Source organism: Citrus clementina, unplaced genomic scaffold (assembly GCF_000493195.1).
Source record: "Citrus clementina cultivar Clemenules unplaced genomic scaffold, Citrus_clementina_v1.0 scaffold_8, whole genome shotgun sequence".
NCBI lineage: Eukaryota > Viridiplantae > Streptophyta > Magnoliopsida > Sapindales > Rutaceae > Citrus > Citrus x clementina.
In genome coordinates this window covers 1563556-1580615 of record NW_006262022.1, presented here as the reverse complement: position 1 = coordinate 1580615, position 17060 = coordinate 1563556, and the positions used below count along the sequence as shown (strand labels likewise).

At 33.2% G+C, this 17060-nt stretch overlaps 4 protein-coding genes and 1 pseudogene across 4 annotated transcripts; 1 reads left to right on the top strand and 4 right to left on the bottom strand.

Annotated features, from left to right (window-relative positions):
• Positions 1 to 633: 633 nt before the first annotated feature.
• LOC18034093 (pathogenesis-related protein 1A) lies at positions 634 to 1353 on the bottom strand. Its single transcript, XM_006422658.2, has one exon. The coding sequence runs from the start codon at positions 1292 to 1294 to the stop codon at positions 800 to 802; it is 495 nt and encodes a 164-aa protein (XP_006422721.2). The 5' UTR covers positions 1295 to 1353; the 3' UTR covers positions 634 to 799.
• A 1107-nt stretch (positions 1354 to 2460) lies between these two features.
• On the bottom strand, positions 2461 to 3241 carry LOC18034494 (pathogenesis-related protein 1B). Its single transcript, XM_006422657.2, has one exon. The coding sequence runs from the start codon at positions 3159 to 3161 to the stop codon at positions 2667 to 2669; it is 495 nt and encodes a 164-aa protein (XP_006422720.1). The 5' UTR covers positions 3162 to 3241; the 3' UTR covers positions 2461 to 2666.
• A 675-nt stretch (positions 3242 to 3916) lies between these two features.
• Positions 3917 to 4648, bottom strand: LOC18033740 (pathogenesis-related protein 1). The gene has a single exon (XM_006422656.2). It carries the CDS (start codon positions 4560 to 4562, stop codon positions 4083 to 4085), a length of 480 nt encoding a protein of 159 aa, XP_006422719.1. The 5' UTR covers positions 4563 to 4648; the 3' UTR covers positions 3917 to 4082.
• Positions 4649 to 13295: 8647 nt separating this feature from the next.
• On the top strand, positions 13296 to 13790 carry LOC18034185 (pathogenesis-related protein PR-1 type). The gene has a single exon (XM_006422655.1). It carries the CDS (start codon positions 13296 to 13298, stop codon positions 13788 to 13790), a length of 495 nt encoding a protein of 164 aa, XP_006422718.1.
• Positions 13791 to 15212: 1422 nt separating this feature from the next.
• LOC112096095 lies at positions 15213 to 15657 on the bottom strand (annotated as a pseudogene).
• Positions 15658 to 17060: the final 1403 nt, after the last annotated feature.

Genomic DNA, 17060 nt, shown 5'->3' with positions numbered 1-17060 from the left:
CACAGAATTCAATGTAATAATGTAAGTCCCAATCATGTATATCTGATTGTAATTATCAGTGTAATATATATGCTATAATAGTAGTTGTTGTAAATATCTGTGTAATGCAGTAATCTGATGTTTAATCAGTATTAAAAAAAAAAGGCTGTGCTCGAATTAGGTGCAAAAACGGTGGAACCTTTGTCATCTATAGCTACGATCCCCAAGGCAACTATGATAATACATAACCTTACTAATTGATCAAAACTCTCCATCTTGTCAGGCAAAATTAACTATAATCTTTTGCTTTCTAAAACCAACTAGAACCACTATATTGTTAATAGACTCACTGAACTTACTTTAACGTTTATACTTATGCTTGATTCTATTATTTTCTTTCTTTTAAATAGCTTTGACGTAAAGGTAAAAATTATTGCAACCCAATAAATTAAAATGAAGATACATCAAACAAAATGAAGAAAAAAGATTTCGTCAATGGTACAATGAAATTGTTAGAGCATACCTAAAAATTGAAATGAGGATTTGTTCACCACTCAACCGGCAATGAGTTGTTTTCTAATTAATTTGTATTAAGCTAAAAAATTGAAGAGATTTAATAATCTAAATAACTTTAAAAGAGAAATGTACCGCTTATTTATTGCTGTAAATTGAAGTGGGCTCCCGTACAACGTAAAAAAGATCACGTAACTTGATTTTATTTTTTATGGATATCTACCAACACACGACTAAAACATTATAAAACACAAATCCCTCTAATCTCGTACTTGCTTGGAGGATTTAGGAAAGCTGTTTTTATCAATTAGAAAGGTCGTTCACCAGCAGCGTTGCCTGGAGGATCATAGTTGCAGATGGCAATGAGTTGATGACTATTGTTACACCGCTCTTTAGCACAACCCAAACGCACAGATTTGCGCCACACAACTTGAGTATAGTGTCCGCACATCTGATTAGGAGCACAAGTATTAGAGTTGTAGTCGTAAAATTGTTTCTCATCCACCCACATCTTCACGATGTGATCGACGGTAAAGTCGTAGTCAGCCCATGCAAGGTTCTCACCGTAATGGCTAACTGAGTGTTCAATTATGCAGTCAACTTTAAGTTTTTGTGCATAGCTATGTGCATGATCGTCCAACGTCTTGTCCCATGTCATGCCTATGCCAATGCCAACATTACGACGAGCTTCATTATGAAGGTGGACGTACCGTTGCTGAGTTGCATTGTTGGCTGAGGAGAGATGGATTCTTGCAGCTAGGACTACGAGATGGAAAATTGCTAGTGAATTAATGGGTGACATTACTTGTGGGGTCGATTTAGCTTATTTGATAGAATTATAGGAAGGAGAGAAAGCTTGTTAGATAGGTTAGGGAAGAAAACTTTTGCTTGTGTACAAGTAGTTTATATAGGGAATGGTGTGGGAAATCATTCAAGAATCGAACGGTCGAAAATTTCTTCAAAAGTAATTTCTAATTATCTAATATATATATAAAATAAAAATAGGTCTACTTAATTAAATCTAATTTTAAAATAATTAGATTTTTGTTTGAAATCTGATATAAACCATAAATGTCTAAGTACAACATATGAGAGCCTAAATTTATATCAAAGTTGACACCACGTCGAGTATTTATTAAAGAATAAATCATCATGTTGCACATATAATCGGTATAACTGCGGTGAATTTATATATATATATATATATATATATATATATATATATATATATATATAATGATAGATTATCATGGATGGTAGTTGCAAGGCATGATAAATTATTACAATCCTACTAAAAAACTAAAATTAAATAGGCATATAAGTTCATGATCCAAATGGAAATCCTTTTCTTGCAAGTTAATTTTTGACAGTGTGTTTGATGGACCCTCGAGCCATATAATTTTTTTTTTCATATAATACCTTTGTAAAAGTTTACAATATTATAAATTTCATCCTCAAAATTACACATATTTACATTTTTGCCCTCATTAATAGTCATTTCTTTAAAAGAGAAAACAGAATGAGTATTATGTCTCTCATAAATTTAACGTTTAAAATTTTCTTTATTATACTTTGACCCTATTGGTTTTCTTTAAAATAAATTAGTCACTGTATCAAAGCTTGTGGTTCTGCTACTGGTTCTACCGAAAAACTAAATTTTGCTCAAAGTTATGATTGGTAACCAAATAATCAATTTATTTATTAATTTATGGTAAAAATTTCTAAATGTCTAAGCTCCGTGTGGAAAATCCATCTTATCTTATAGCCGAGATTTCAAACACCCCAACCCAAAAAAAGAAAAGAAAAACTACTTGCAAAGTCTTAGCAGTAGCTCCACGGCAAGTTTCATGTTCCTAAATGTTTTGATTTTTTTTTTTAATTTTTCCCCTCACATCTCACTCTCTACATTTTCATGCACAACAAAATTAAAGAATTTTCCCATTCAAGGTCTAATCAGGGATAATTAATCTATTAATATCTTGCATCCATGGTAGTTAGGTAAATCATAATTTGACAATCAAAAGAGAAATTTTACGTTAATTTTTTTATTACTTTTGGTAAATGGAAGCGAACACATAGCTTGATTTATTGTTCTCGGATATCTGCCACCGGCATGACTTATTCATGCATAGCCCTCTGGTCTCATTTATAGAGGAAAGTTTCTTTATGATCCACTAGTAAGGACGTTGACCAAAAACGTTGCCTGGGGGATCGTAGTTGCAAATGACAAAGTTGTGGGTGCCATTTTTATTGCACCTCTCTTTAGCACAACCTAAACGCACAGAATTGCGCCACACAACTTGAGTATAGACTGCGCATTTCGTACCATTAATAGCACAAGTATTAGAGTTGTGGTCGTATAATGGCTTCCCATCCATACAGATCTTCACATACTCGGCGGCGGTAAGCTCGCCCTGGCTGCTCCATGCAATTGTCTCACTGTATTTGCTAACTTGAGTTTTCTTTGAATTGCAGTTACCCTTAAGTTTTTGTGCATGTTTATGTGAATAATCCGCCAATTTGTAGTCCCATGACATCGGGCCAACGCCAACACTAGCACGAGCCTCGTTGTGAGCTTTGAGGTAGTCTTGAGGTTTATTGTGGGCAGAGGAGAGATGGATTGTAGCTAGGGCTAAGAGGCAAAAAATTGCTGGTGAAGTTCTTGGCATTATGGTGATTACTGTTTTAATTTCGCTTATCCGATGGAAATGGGAAAGAAAGAGCTTAGGTAATGGGTGGAACTGCTTGCTTGTGTATAAGAGGTTTATATGGGGAATGGTGTGAAAATCATTCAGGAATTGTATGGTCGAAAATTTTTCAAACGAAATTTCTAACAATACAAGATAAATAAAACTTAGTGGCACTTTGGTAAGGGTAAATTCCCCTTTAATTTTCAGGGTTTAGGCTAATTACTCAGTTACTCTATGTATCTTTTAATTATAATTATTCAAAATACTCATTTCTTTACTTTAATAGGTGTTAAATAAACTTCTTAAGTGTAAATAATATTTTTGTGTAATATAATTTGAAATTCTAGTAAGTTGGACATATAACAGTTAACAAATAGAGAGAAGTGAGGTAGATATATTTTAATGGAAATAGAGTTATAGAGACCTTTTCGATAAGGTTTATAAATATAAGGACTAATTGAATAATTGACTCAAATTGTAAGGATTATAGGGGCATCTCATCAATCAAGGCCCTTGAGATCACACAAGAAATTTTTATTAGATGCAATTTACCCGTATTAGTTATTATTTACCATAAGGAAATGATAATTAAGTCCCTTAATAATAAATTACATAAGTTTATACAGCAATTATAGATCTTGAGATTAGAATACTTTTGAGTGGTTGAGATTCATAAATAGACTGATGGCATATGTTAAAAGAATTATATGCATCACTGATTTATTGCTGTAAATGGAAGTGATCTCGCATGTAGTGGAAAATCGATCACACAACATGTTTTATTATTTTCTGATACCTACCAATACATGGCTTATTCATCATAAAACACAAATCCCTGTATGCTCATACTTGCTTAGAGGATTTAGGTAAGTTCTTTATATATACATATATATGTATTAATTAGTAAGGCCGTTTACCAGCAACGTTGCCTGGAGGATCATAGCTGCAAATGACAAACGTGCCACGATTGTTGTTGCACTTCACTCTAGCACAACCTAAACGCACAGAATTGCGCCACACAACTTGAGTATAGTGTCTACACTCCCCACCAACACAAGTATTTGAGTTGTAGTTGTACTTTGGTCTCTCATCCACCCAGAGCTTCACGGCCGCCGTACCGGTGAGGTCACCGCTGCTCCATGCTAAGTTCTCACCGTATGGTCCACCGGAGTGCACCAATCTGCAGTCACCTTTACGTTGATTGGCATAGTTTTGAGCGTAAGCCGCTACCTTGTTGTCCCATCTCATCGGTCCAACGCGGACGCTAGCACGAGCTTCATTGTGAGCTCTGAGATAGTCTTGTTGTGAATTTTGGGCAGAGGACAATTGGGTTGTAGCTAGGGCCACAAGACATAAGATTGCTAGTGAAATGTTAGACATTACGCTGTGACTTAATTAATGAGAAGGCTTAGCTGCTTAGGTTATGAATGAAAAATTTTGCTTGTGTATAGAGGTTTATATAAGGAAATGATGTGGAAAACTTATTAGTTCAAGACTCGTATATGGTGGGATATTCAAAAGGAAAAAATTGAAGATAAAATTTGCGGCGCCTTCACTAATCAAATTGACTGAGTCTAGTATTTGGACAAATTAATTAAGCTCTTTTTGTTACTTTCTTAATGAATGAATTTATTATCCCCACATGATTACACGTCGTAGATTTTCCACTTTTTCGTCTGGAAAAATTGGAGCGTATTCAGGACAAATGCTTATTATTTAAAAACAATTGTTAGACCAAAAAACCAACTAAATCTTACTTATCAAATTATTTAATTTTTAAATTATTCTCTTATAATTAAGTACAAGACACTTTATCTTTTACTTCTAAGAATGCCATATCTTCTTCCTAATTAAAATTCCGAAACTGACGTGAACCGATCCTAGTCAACACGGAAACTGATTAATAAACCAGAGTTAAATGCCTTTAAAATCAGCTTGTTCAACTATATTCAATTAATAACTGACATGATTTTTGAAAATGTCTATTATATATGGATTTGGATCCTTTCGTAACCTAATTTTTTCCTTGAGCACGTGGCATTTAGAATTTAAATTATAAGGTTAAGATTAAATTGATTACAAATAAATGATCTCTTTAGGAATACTCTAATACTTCAGGAAAATTAATTAGACATGGTCATAAACCAGCAGGATCACATCTCTAGATGGATTGAATTGCTTGTTGCGTCCGGATTTGAAAAACAAATATGAAATTAAAAAAGAAAAATAAAGGAATGGATGAGTGATTAGACCCGTAAGTTATATTGAATGGACTTTGTCCTTATACAAGGCATGAATAATTAAAAAGATAAAGAAGATGAATAGTGTTTTGACTATTTTCCCCGATAGAGAGAGATTCTTAAGTACAAATCACATGAAACTTTTCAATAAATCACGTGAGAATAAGTATACGCGTAGTAAAAATTTATTAGGCAAATGAATATAAACAGTGTGAGGATTTCAAAATTTTTCTTGATAAAATATGTTAACTAGTATTGGATTAGAAAATTAGAATATACATTTCATAATCACTAGTTGGAGAGAGTCTTTGTTGCTCCTAGAGCATTGATTCTTGTCTATCCATTATTTGGCACGTGTGTGTAAAATTTTTTCATGATTGTTTAAAGTATAGGCATAACAAAAAGTGTTTGTTGCTCCTAGAGCACTAATATTTATTTATGAATTACTTATCGTGTGTTTATGAATATTTTTAATGATTGGTTTAAAGTAGTGCTCTCTAGTATACCTAAGTACCAAAGACTTTATGTTTGCACCAGAGTATTTTGAGAGAATTGACTTTACCCTAATTTTAGCATTGCTGGTCAATTGAAAAAAAGGCATTAAATTACTTGTCGGTCGCAAGTATCGTAAGAAATATTATCACCATCTATATTAGTCATTTTTATTATGATTCTTATGTTAGATTATGCCATAATCTTTTCTTTTACTATTGTATTTATTTCTCTTGATTGAAGGTTTTGGTTTATGTCCCCCTCCTTATATCTTTCATTATCTGTTTTAAGCGACAGGTAGGGGTCCCGCCTAACCCCCCACTATTAAAGTGGTTTGCATAAAAAAAAAAGTACCAAAGACTTTAACTTCTCCACTAGCTGTGATACCATAGTAAGTTTTCCATTTCCCTATTACGTGTAAATTTTAACTAATATATTAATAAAATAAATAAATAAACTCTTTAGGTTATGTAACTGACAATGGGCACAGTGTATAGTGTTAACATTTGGTAGATATTAACAGGTGAAAAATTAAACTGCTGAGGAAGGAGTTGACATTTGTAAGAAGTTGGAAAAACAATTACATAAAGTTGGCTAAATTTCTATCAATCCCTTATCGTTTCTAAATTTTTTTGTCCCACCACTAGTTTTAGTCTGGACTTTTGTATCGATTCATTAATTTGCAAGGGAATGAAGCTGCTTATAATTACAAATTTTTGGGGCGCAAATAAAGAAAAAATGCACATAGTCTTATAATTAGTTACTCTAATCTTATGATTAGTTACTTTTGACTGGGATCTATGTAGGAAACATTTTTTTTGTTCAATGGACTTATAAAAATAGAAAAATTGAGAGGGCCAAGCCAACAATGAGGACGAAGTAGTGATTTAATAAACTTGAGTATGCAATAACATAAAAATCACATATACTAGAAGCTCTAGCATGAGGTTATTATTTGTTGGCTTCAAACAATGTTATTTTGTTACCGAAAGAGATGCAAGGCCTTTCCATGAAATGTCAAGCACACGCAATATATTTATCTATGTCTTACACCAATACATTTTTAAACTCATATTACATTTCATAAGGGAGAAATTATCTCCACTCAATTATAATTTGTTAGAAAATTGATGGGTGAAGTAGGGTCGCAGTTAAAATGAAATAGGAAAAAAAAATAAAGAACAAGTAGAAATAGGACACCAGAAAATTTCGTGATTCAGCTTTTAGCCTACGTCCACTGGCAAAGACAGAAGGAAAATATTTCACTAGTAATATAAGGATTACAAGTATTGTAATATTTTGGCTCACTTCCTAGAACCCCAATACACTCAATCTCTCACTCACTAATTATACAAGAGTATTAGAACTCTTAATTTTTCCTCTCTCACAAAAGATTGAAAACTGAAGAATGGGATAATTGAAGAGCGGAATGAAGTCTCTATTTATAGGCTTCATTCCCTTTTCATTTTCTATTTATTTAAATATTTTATTATTATTTTATTGTTATTTTTTCAGCCGTTTTTATCTTTTTTTATCTTTTTTCTTCCTTCTTCTTTCTTCTTCCTTGTCAAAGCCTTTTGCATCCTTCAAACTTTGTTGTACCTTTCCCTATTTTTTTTCCCTTGGGCGGCACCTCATTGGACTTCAATTTGGGTGGCCATTTTGAAAATGTTAATGGTTTGGCACCACCCATTTAGAAAGGTGGTGCCAACCATGACTTTGATATTCTCCCACTTGGAGATTTGATTGAGAATCAATCAATCTCCACACCATCCTTTCTGTTTCACCTCAGTCATGTTGTTTATGTTTCTGCTAAGTCATAAAAGGATCTACTTCATACAAACTTGTCAGTATTGATTCGCTTGGTCATAACATATGCTAGGTTCTCCTTCATATAGATTTTCTGTAAATCCACACTTCCGTCTTCCACTACTTCTCGAACGAAGTGATATTGAATACATATATGCTTTGTCCTGAAATGAAAGGCTGGATTCCTTACAATGTGCAAGGCACTTTGATTGTCACAAAACACATGAATTTTCTGTTATTTTTGCCCGAGCTCCTCCAATAACCTTTGTATCCAAATAGCTTCCTTGCAAACTTTTTTACCTGCCATATATTCTGCTTCTGTTGTAAATAAAGCTATAACTATCTGCAGTTTTGAAACCCAGCTTATAGCTCCTCCCGCAAGTGTAAACATATAACCAGTAGTGGATTTCCTTTTATCAAGGTCTCATGTAAAATCTGAATCTACGTAGCCCCTGACAGTAAATTTTGATCCTTCATAACATAATGCAACATTGGAGGTTCCTTTAATGTATCTCAGAATCCTCTTCACAGTTTTTCAATACTCTCCACCAGGATTCACCATGTATCGACTGATTGCTCCAGTTGCTTGTGCAATGTCTGCTTGTCCAATCCTTTTCACAATTTCCCACTACTGATGCATACAGTACTCGAGATATCTCATTCCCCTCTGCTTCATTGTTAAGACACATACTTGAGAATAATTTGAAATTAACATGAAGTGGGGTAGAAATTAGCTTACAGTCTTGCATGTTGAAGCGCCACAAGATTTTTTTCAAGTGGTTATTTTTAGAAAGTCAAATCTTTCTATTATTTATGTCTTGGTGAATTTGCATCCCTAGAATCTTGTTTGGTGGTCCCAAGTCCTTCATTTCAAACTCCCTAGCCAACTGTGCCTTTAATTCTTGGATTCGATTTTTATTGGGGTATGCTACCAACATATCATCCACATACAACAATAGAATAATGAAATCATTATCTTCAAACCTTTTATAATATACACAATGATCTGAACTGAGTCTGTTATATTCAAGGCTCGTGATGGAGGAATTAAATCTCTTATACCAATATCTCGGCACCTGTTTGAGACCGTATAGAGATTTGCTCAACCTGCAAACTAAGTTCTCTATTTTCCATATTAATTTTCATATATACTGGTACAATTTTTAACTTTTTTTTTACAGTGCTATCATCTTCATCCCTCCTTTGCAGTTAATCTTCTACAAATATAACATCTTTGCTGATGACGATCTTGTAGGTAGTGGGGTCCCACAGACGATACCCATTTACTCCATCATCATACCTCAAGAAGATACACTTCTTAAATTTTGAATCTAACTTTGTTATTTCTTAGGCATTGTACATCACATACACAGAACATCCAAATACATGTAGGTATGAATAATCAGCTGGCTTCCAGTCCACATCTCCATCATTGTCTTCAGCCCAATTGCTGTGGATGGCGACTGATTTACTATATAACAGGCAGTTTTAGTTGCTTCTACCCAGAATGAATTGGGTAGAGCAACAGTCATCAACATAGCTCTTATCATTTCTGTAAGAGTTCTGTTCATCCGCTCTGCCACTCCATTTTGTTGAGGAGTGTATGCTACCGTAAACCAGAAGTCAGATAGCCGTTTTTTGTCTTCTGAAACAGTTATTGCCTCGCTGTAGAGAATTTCGTCATCATCTAAGATACTTGCTACACATCCTTAAGCATTTGATGACTCAGGTTCTTTGCCATCTTTTCTCTTCTGGTTACTCCAACACTCTTTCTTGAAGTGCCATTTTTTGCCACAATTATAACATTTGACATTTTTTTTACTTCTTGATTTTAACCTACCATGATTGTGACTTCTACTGGGGTCACGTTCCGTTGATCTCCCTCTCGTCACTGATAGTACTTCTACTTGTTGCGAACTTAGTTAGATTGATGATGAATTGATCATACGAATCTGGTAAACTTTGAAATAGAAGCTCTGCACGTTCATTTTCTTCTATTTTATGACTCAACATTGTGAGTTGTGAAAATAGAGTTTTCAATGTGTTGATGCGGTCGATCACCGATGTAGATTCCGCCATTCGAAGAGTATAAAGTCTCATTTTTAAGAATATGTTGTTGTGTAATGATTTGGCCTCATATAATTTTGTGAGAGTATACCATATTTCTTTTGCTGTCTTTTTCTCTGCCACACTAGATAATACTCCGTCCGCAAGTGCTAAGTGTAGATAAAAAATGGCGTTGTCGTCTATCTCGTTCCACTTGTCATCAGTTATCTCCATGGACTTTTCTCCAATTGCTGCCAAGTAATTATTTTTCCTCAATACAACTTTTATATTTATTTTCCACAACGAAAAATTATTTCCATTGAACTTCTCAATTTCGTATTTTGCCGCCATCGTTTTTCACCAAAAAACTAACTTTGCTAGGATCGGCTCCCACTGTTTCACGTGAACAGAAACTATATACGTGAATAGTACCGTATACATGAACAGTGCCGTATACGTGAACAATGCCGTATACGTGAATAGTATCACCGATTCTAAAAAATACAACCAGTAGCTCTGATACCACTATTATGAAATTGATGGGTAAAGTAGAGCTGCAGCTAAAATGAAATTGGAAGAAAATAAATAACAAGCAGAAAGAGGACACTAGAAAATTACGTGGTTCAACTTTTAGCCTACGTCCACGGGCGAAGAAAGAAGGAAAATATTTTACTAGTGATATGAGGATTACAAGTATTGTAATATTTTTGCTCACTTCCTAGAACCCCAATACACTCAATCTCTCACTCACTAATTACACAAGAGTATTAGAACTCTTAATTTTTCCTCTCTCACAAGAGATTGAAAATTGAAGAATGGGATGATTGAAGAGCGGAATGAAGTCTCTATTTATAGGCTTCATTCTCTCTTCATTTTCTATTTATTTAAATATTTTATTATTATTTTATTGTTATTTTTTCAGCCGTTTTTATCTTTTTTTATCTTTTTTCTTCCTTCTTCTTTCTTCTTCCTTGTCAAAGCCTTTTGCATCCTTCAAACTTAGTTGTACCTTTCCCTATTTTTTTTCCCTTGGGCGGCACCTCATTGGACCTCAATTTGGTGGCCATTTGGAAAATGTTAATGGTTTGGCACCACCCATCTAGAAAGGTGGTGCCAACCATGACTTTGACATAATTTATATTTATCATAATTAAGGAAGGAATTTATCCCTCACAATACTTTGTGCCCACTCGAATTGCTACCCTCAAATTATGAAGGCAGCAACCTTTTATCTTAATGATCAATTCATTTAAACAAACTTAAAATTAAAATTTAAAAGAAAGACCAACTTATTTTATCATCTTTAAGTCTTATTCTTACTTTTCAACCTTTGAAGTACTACGTACTTTTTTTATACTTTAAATTTTTTACTGCATAAAAAAAAATCAGTGATAATTCTAGTTATTGCCCATTAACATTGGCTTATTAGAATTGGATTCGTATCCCATTATCGAACTATTGTTATAAGTAGGGGTGAGCAAAAAAACCGTGCACTAGAGAAAATCGAACCAAACCGAACTGTTCCGTTCGGACCGATTTTAATTTTAAAAAATAACCAAAATATATGGTTTATAAAAAAAATTGAAATGCAGGTTTGGTATTCGGTTCACTCAGCTGAACCGAAAAACCGGGTTATTCTTGGAATTTTATTTAAATAGACACTTGTTAAATTTTAATTGGTTGCGAAAGATAACTAAAATAGGTATGCACACACACGATTACGGGTATATATATATTTAAAAATTGTTGTTGGTGTTTGTTTCCAAATTTTCTTTTTATTTTGTGTTGTAAGTTTTAATTGTTGTTATTTTTATTTGTCTTTACAACATTATGTTTATGTAGATGGAGTATTGGAGTTTGATTATGTATTTTGAAATCTTAATATTTCATATTTTGTAAGTACCTTATTATTAGTTAGTGAGATATTAGTGATAAAATATGTTTTGAATACTTTGTATTTATTGTTAATATTTGTAATGAAATTAGGATAAATTAATTGTTGAAAAAAATTATTACATTCATGAGGCCTAATGGGCTAAAAATTTAGAATTTCAAAATAGCCCCAATAGGCCTAAAACCGAAAAAACCGAACCGATCCGAAAAGATCAATTTATATTCGGTTTTTATTGAGTTCGGTTCTTATTTGGTTCTTTTTATAAAATAACCGATTTAAATCGGTTCTGCTTAATTTCGATCCGGACCGAACCGGATCGAACTGGACCGAACCGTGCCCACCCTTAATTATAAGAGGAATTGCAAATCACCTTATATCTGAAATATGACTATCATTTTATTCAATGGGTACTATGAAATTTCTGAAACTTATTTTTTTTGGGTGATATAATATGGCCTTATTTGCTGAATTAATGTCGGTCATTTTCGGCAATTGAATATCTCACACGGTCCCGTGTACCATGGTGTCTCTCACACCCATTTTTATCCTTTCTCATCTTCATGCTAACCAGAAAACTAAAATTAATAGCATATTTTACAAATGAAAATAAGTTTTAAAAAATGATGTTCCCGAGGCATTGACTAATAACAAATAATTATAACATGGAGGTATATGTAAGTTATTTGAAGTTCTAATAGGTATAAAATAAACAAGTGTGCTTATAACTTACAAACGTCGAAAAGTAGCAAATAGACTTAAAAGAGAGAAAGAAGAGAAGTTGAGAACAAACAAGGCCCCAACTTGTCTTTTTTACCATATTTATTTTTTATTTTAATGGATTGATTGATATAAGTTTAATTGGCCTCTCATGAAAAGGCCTCAATCTGTTTGGATAAGAAAACAAAAGTCTTAATATAAATTAATAAAGAGTAATGACCTGCCTACAAAGTTGGAGTATAAATTTATATCCTAATTTTATAAATATATCAATACTCTTAAAAAATATAGATATTCACACATGATAAATTTTAATTATAAACCATGGTCCTGTCGTAATTCCCCGCCATACAAATGGTAACAATAGGCCAATTAATTGTATATCTTCATTAATGGTTATAATACATTCATTATTATTAAGGTTGCCTTGTTATATATATGGTAATTTATTTTTCAATTAACATTTCACTCTCAAAAAGCGGGGATCTGATATAGCATTCTAATCTTTTTTGAGTCTGAGATACGTTGATAATGATATGGACATATTTTTACAATATTATAAACTGTTTGACAATATTATAATAGTGTGTTTATATTGTTGTCAAATTGTCCTGAATTTTAATCCCATATAGGAAAATTTTTCTCACCTTAAATTACTTCTTGCTTATTTAGGAAAAATGGAAGAAAATGCATGTAACTCACTTCGATCGATGCACCATTTAGTAGTGTAGTTTATCATTTCCAAAAAGTTATAATGTCCAAGGGGGACGTTTTCCTCATTTGGGTTTGCTTAAAACAATCACAACTGATGCAACTTTAAGATTATACATTTCCTTTAGTTTCTCTATAAATACACTTCATATAGCATCCATCAAATATCATCAAACAAGCTAATTATAGCAGGAAGCCAACAAAATGAAGATGTCTAGCATTTCACTAGCTCTAGCAATTTGTTTCATGGGGTCATTGGCCCTATTGATTCAAACTTCTCATGCCCAAAACTCGCCTCAAGACTACCTTGATGCTCACAATTCAGCTCGAGCAGCAGTATACGTCCCCAACATCATATGGAACGACACAGTTGCAGCATATGCTCAAAACTATTCTAACTCCAGAATTGCTGATTGCAATCTTGTTCATTCTGGCGGACCATATGGTGAAAACCTAGCCAAAGGCAGCGGCACGTTTACCGGCACAGCTGCCGTGAGCTTGTGGGTGGCGGAGAAAGCTAACTATAACTACAGCACCAATACTTGCGCTGCAGGCAAGGTGTGTGGGCACTATACTCAGGTGGTTTGGCGCAATTCTATTCGTGTTGGATGTGCTAGGGTTCAATGTAGCAATGGCTGGTGGTTTGTCACTTGCAGCTATGATCCTCCGGGCAATTATATTGGGCAGAAACCTTACTAAGCTGATTAAGTTAATTAAGATCTACTCCGTTTCTGCAAATTAAGAGTTTAAACAATAAATTAAGTATATGTCGCAATGTCATTCTCAAAATTCACGACATTAAATCTGCTATTGTAATAATGTCTTTGGTCAAGGCACTTGCATGTGTCGCTAGTCTTTGCTTGATTATGCACTATTGTCGGTCTACTTATCTTTATTAAATTCAATATATGATCTTTTTGTTGGCTAATATATTAATCCATATTGAGGTAAAATTAAGGTGACGAGCATGTACCTATTAACAATTTATTTTTTTCTTTTAAATGTTTTAATAACATAAAAAATAAATTGATCTATCAAAAATTTATAAGAGATCTAGCTAAGTGCTAAAAACCGTTTTTATGAGAGATATAAGTGTCATTCACCATTAAATAAAAATCATGTTCCATGAAGTTGGAGAGATCAATCTAAACCTACATATTGATTGTTTTGAGCTAATTAAATAGAGTGCAGATATAGCCATATTTTAGAGATGCCAAGGAGATAACCAGAATAAAAAGTAATAATAAGAAAAAATAAAGATGCTGAAACAATGCACATTGACCATATAAATAAGGCTGCAAAGATGCCAAAGAAGAGAACATCATCGAATGTGGATTTTGTCAAAATCCTCAAATTTAAAATCTTTGAAGATTTTTTTTGACACATATACATTTTTATTCATGTATAATCATGATTTATGTAATTATTACATTCTTATTTGTTAACTATCAATCATATGAGTGTATTTACTCAGATAAAAGTTTAGATCAGAAAACATTCCTCATCCAAAATTTAAACTTAAACATATCTCTTCTTTTAACAAAATTATGAATGTGATTAGTATTACTTAATATAAACAAAAACAATAAATCTTAATTACCAGTCACGATAGATATTAATTTTGCACCTTAGAACTTATTTTGGACTCGTATATGGTAACTCATCAGACAAATAACGGGATGATACTTTTATGTGATTAGAGAATTAATTAACATAAATTTTAAGCATAATTACAATCTAACTTTTGCCAGACACTTTCATGTGATTAGAGAAATAATTAAAATAAATTTTAAGCGCAATTACAATTTAACTTTTGCCAGACTAATTTGTTCAACAAGCAACAGCCGTAGAATAGAACTAATGAGATAACAAATTAATGAAGCCTATATTCATAGAAGAAACACACACATAGAGTCGTCAGTTCTTAGTTCGCAAAGTGGTCGTGGTACATGAATCCCTAGCAAAAATAGCATTATGCAAAGCATAATTCCAGACTTATACATAATATAATTGTAATTATTTTTTATCCACCGATACAGACAACAGAAAAAGCTTTATTCATCAAAATAAACTCTTATTTAAATGCCTTTCTCCAGCAGAAAAGTATACTAATTAAATTAATTAGTAAGGCTTCTGCCCCACGACGTCGCCTGGGGAAGCATAGTTGCAGCCAATGAAAGTTCCTCCATTGTTGCATCTCACTTTTGCACACCCAATGCGAACAGAGTTCCTCCAAACCACATGCGTATAGTGCCCACACACCTTGCCTGCGTTGCAACTATTAGAATTGTAATCGTAGTCATCCTTTTCACTCACCCACAATCCATCTGCACCTGAAAGGTTACCCGAGCTCCCGCAAGGTTCTCGCCGTAACGCCTGTCCCTTAATGGACAAGATTGCAGCTGGCAATTTGTTGACTAGCATAGCTTCTTGCAAAGGCAGCTATGCTCTCGTCGCATTTCAAAGGGTTAACGCCAACCTGTGCTCTAGCTGCGTTGTGAGCATTGACATAGTCTTGTGGTAAGTCTTGTGCACGGGAAGGCAGAGCTAGGGCTAACCCCATCATTTGGTTTGGAATTCTTTCTACTACAAAGGGAAATGTATCGTTGGTAACTGATGAAGATTTGAGAAGTTTCGATGGCTATTTATAGGGTTAACAAGTGAAAGAAAGTAGGATAAATATTCTCGCTTGCAAGTTGTTCAGCATTAATATCTTTTGTGATAGAACAAAAGGTTTAGGGTTTGAGCCCATTCATATCGGTGAAAATCGAAGAGATTCAATTTCGGTCCATAACACTTTAAAAGCAAATTTTGTTAAAAAAAATTTACAAAAAAAGTACAATAACAGCTCCTACTCTCCTCCCATAATTGGGTGGGAGTAAATCAACTTTCTCATACATGTATAGGATAGATATTCCTTATAAACCGACATTTAAACTAATATTAGTAAAGATACATATCTTAGATCTTATTTGAAATTGAAGTATTGTAACTTCAAAGGTTCAGTTGCTGTACAAAAAAGATTGTAATTATGAAACAAAAGTTAATAGTATGTAGTAAGTATAATTTTTTAATAATAATTTTGACAAAATTTTTAAGACAACTTTCAAGTTATAGGAGTTAATATTTACCAAATACTTCAGTGGTACAGATTTTAAGTTACAACTGTCCAACTTCAATCTCAAAGAGGACCTTAATATAAGTTGAAACTTTTGGTTGTGATATAACAAAAGTGATCACTGGTCTAGTAGATATTTTATTTTATAAATCAATGACTTTAATTGTAATCCGTAAAAAAAAATATAATAATGATAATATAATTGTAGTTATCATCAATTTATAAATTGGAAAACCATGAAGTCGAGTCAAGTCAGTAAAATGACTTTTAAAAATGATCCAGCTTCTGATATTAGGAGTTACATTGGAATCGTGACATCAAAGCATTCTTTTTTTCCCCTACTTTTTTTGTAGGCATTGACAAGAAAAATGTTAAAGTAGAACATTGACACAGCGCTTATAAAAACAATAATAAACCGGCATTTATTTATTTTAGTTTTTAATTAAGTTAGTAAATTGATAACTATTTATCACTCTATCTATCAATGTTCTACTAAATTTGTCTGTCTTAATATTACTGCTCCTTGAACTATCACAACGCTTAAATTAAAGCCCAAATTCACACCGTCCTATGATGGCATTATATTCTTTCCTACAAACGTCATTACAAAATTGTGCAGATGAAGTCTTGAACATAAACCTAGATAATATTCAGTTCGTTCAATTACAAGGAATTAATAAATCATCGTACTTTTCATGACATGCCATGTTACACACGGTATGATTTTTCACGACGTATGGCCTACATTACACGCAAAAACAGCAGTTTATGTATTAAAATCTTTGGCCCAGATCGTGTTTCGTGATCTGTACGCGAATTTTGATTAATAGTCCGTCTGGGCAACTCTCGAA

What these genes read in the sequence shown, in the direction of transcription:
- LOC18034093 (XM_006422658.2), bottom strand. Translation starts at nt 1,294, where the DNA reads ATGTCACCCATTAATTCACTAGCAATTTTCCATCTCGTAGTCCTAGCT.
- LOC18034494 (XM_006422657.2), bottom strand. Translation starts at nt 3,161, where the DNA reads ATGCCAAGAACTTCACCAGCAATTTTTTGCCTCTTAGCCCTAGCTACA.
- LOC18033740 (XM_006422656.2), bottom strand. Translation starts at nt 4,562, where the DNA reads ATGTCTAACATTTCACTAGCAATCTTATGTCTTGTGGCCCTAGCTACA.
- LOC18034185 (XM_006422655.1), top strand. Translation starts at nt 13,296, where the DNA reads ATGAAGATGTCTAGCATTTCACTAGCTCTAGCAATTTGTTTCATGGGG.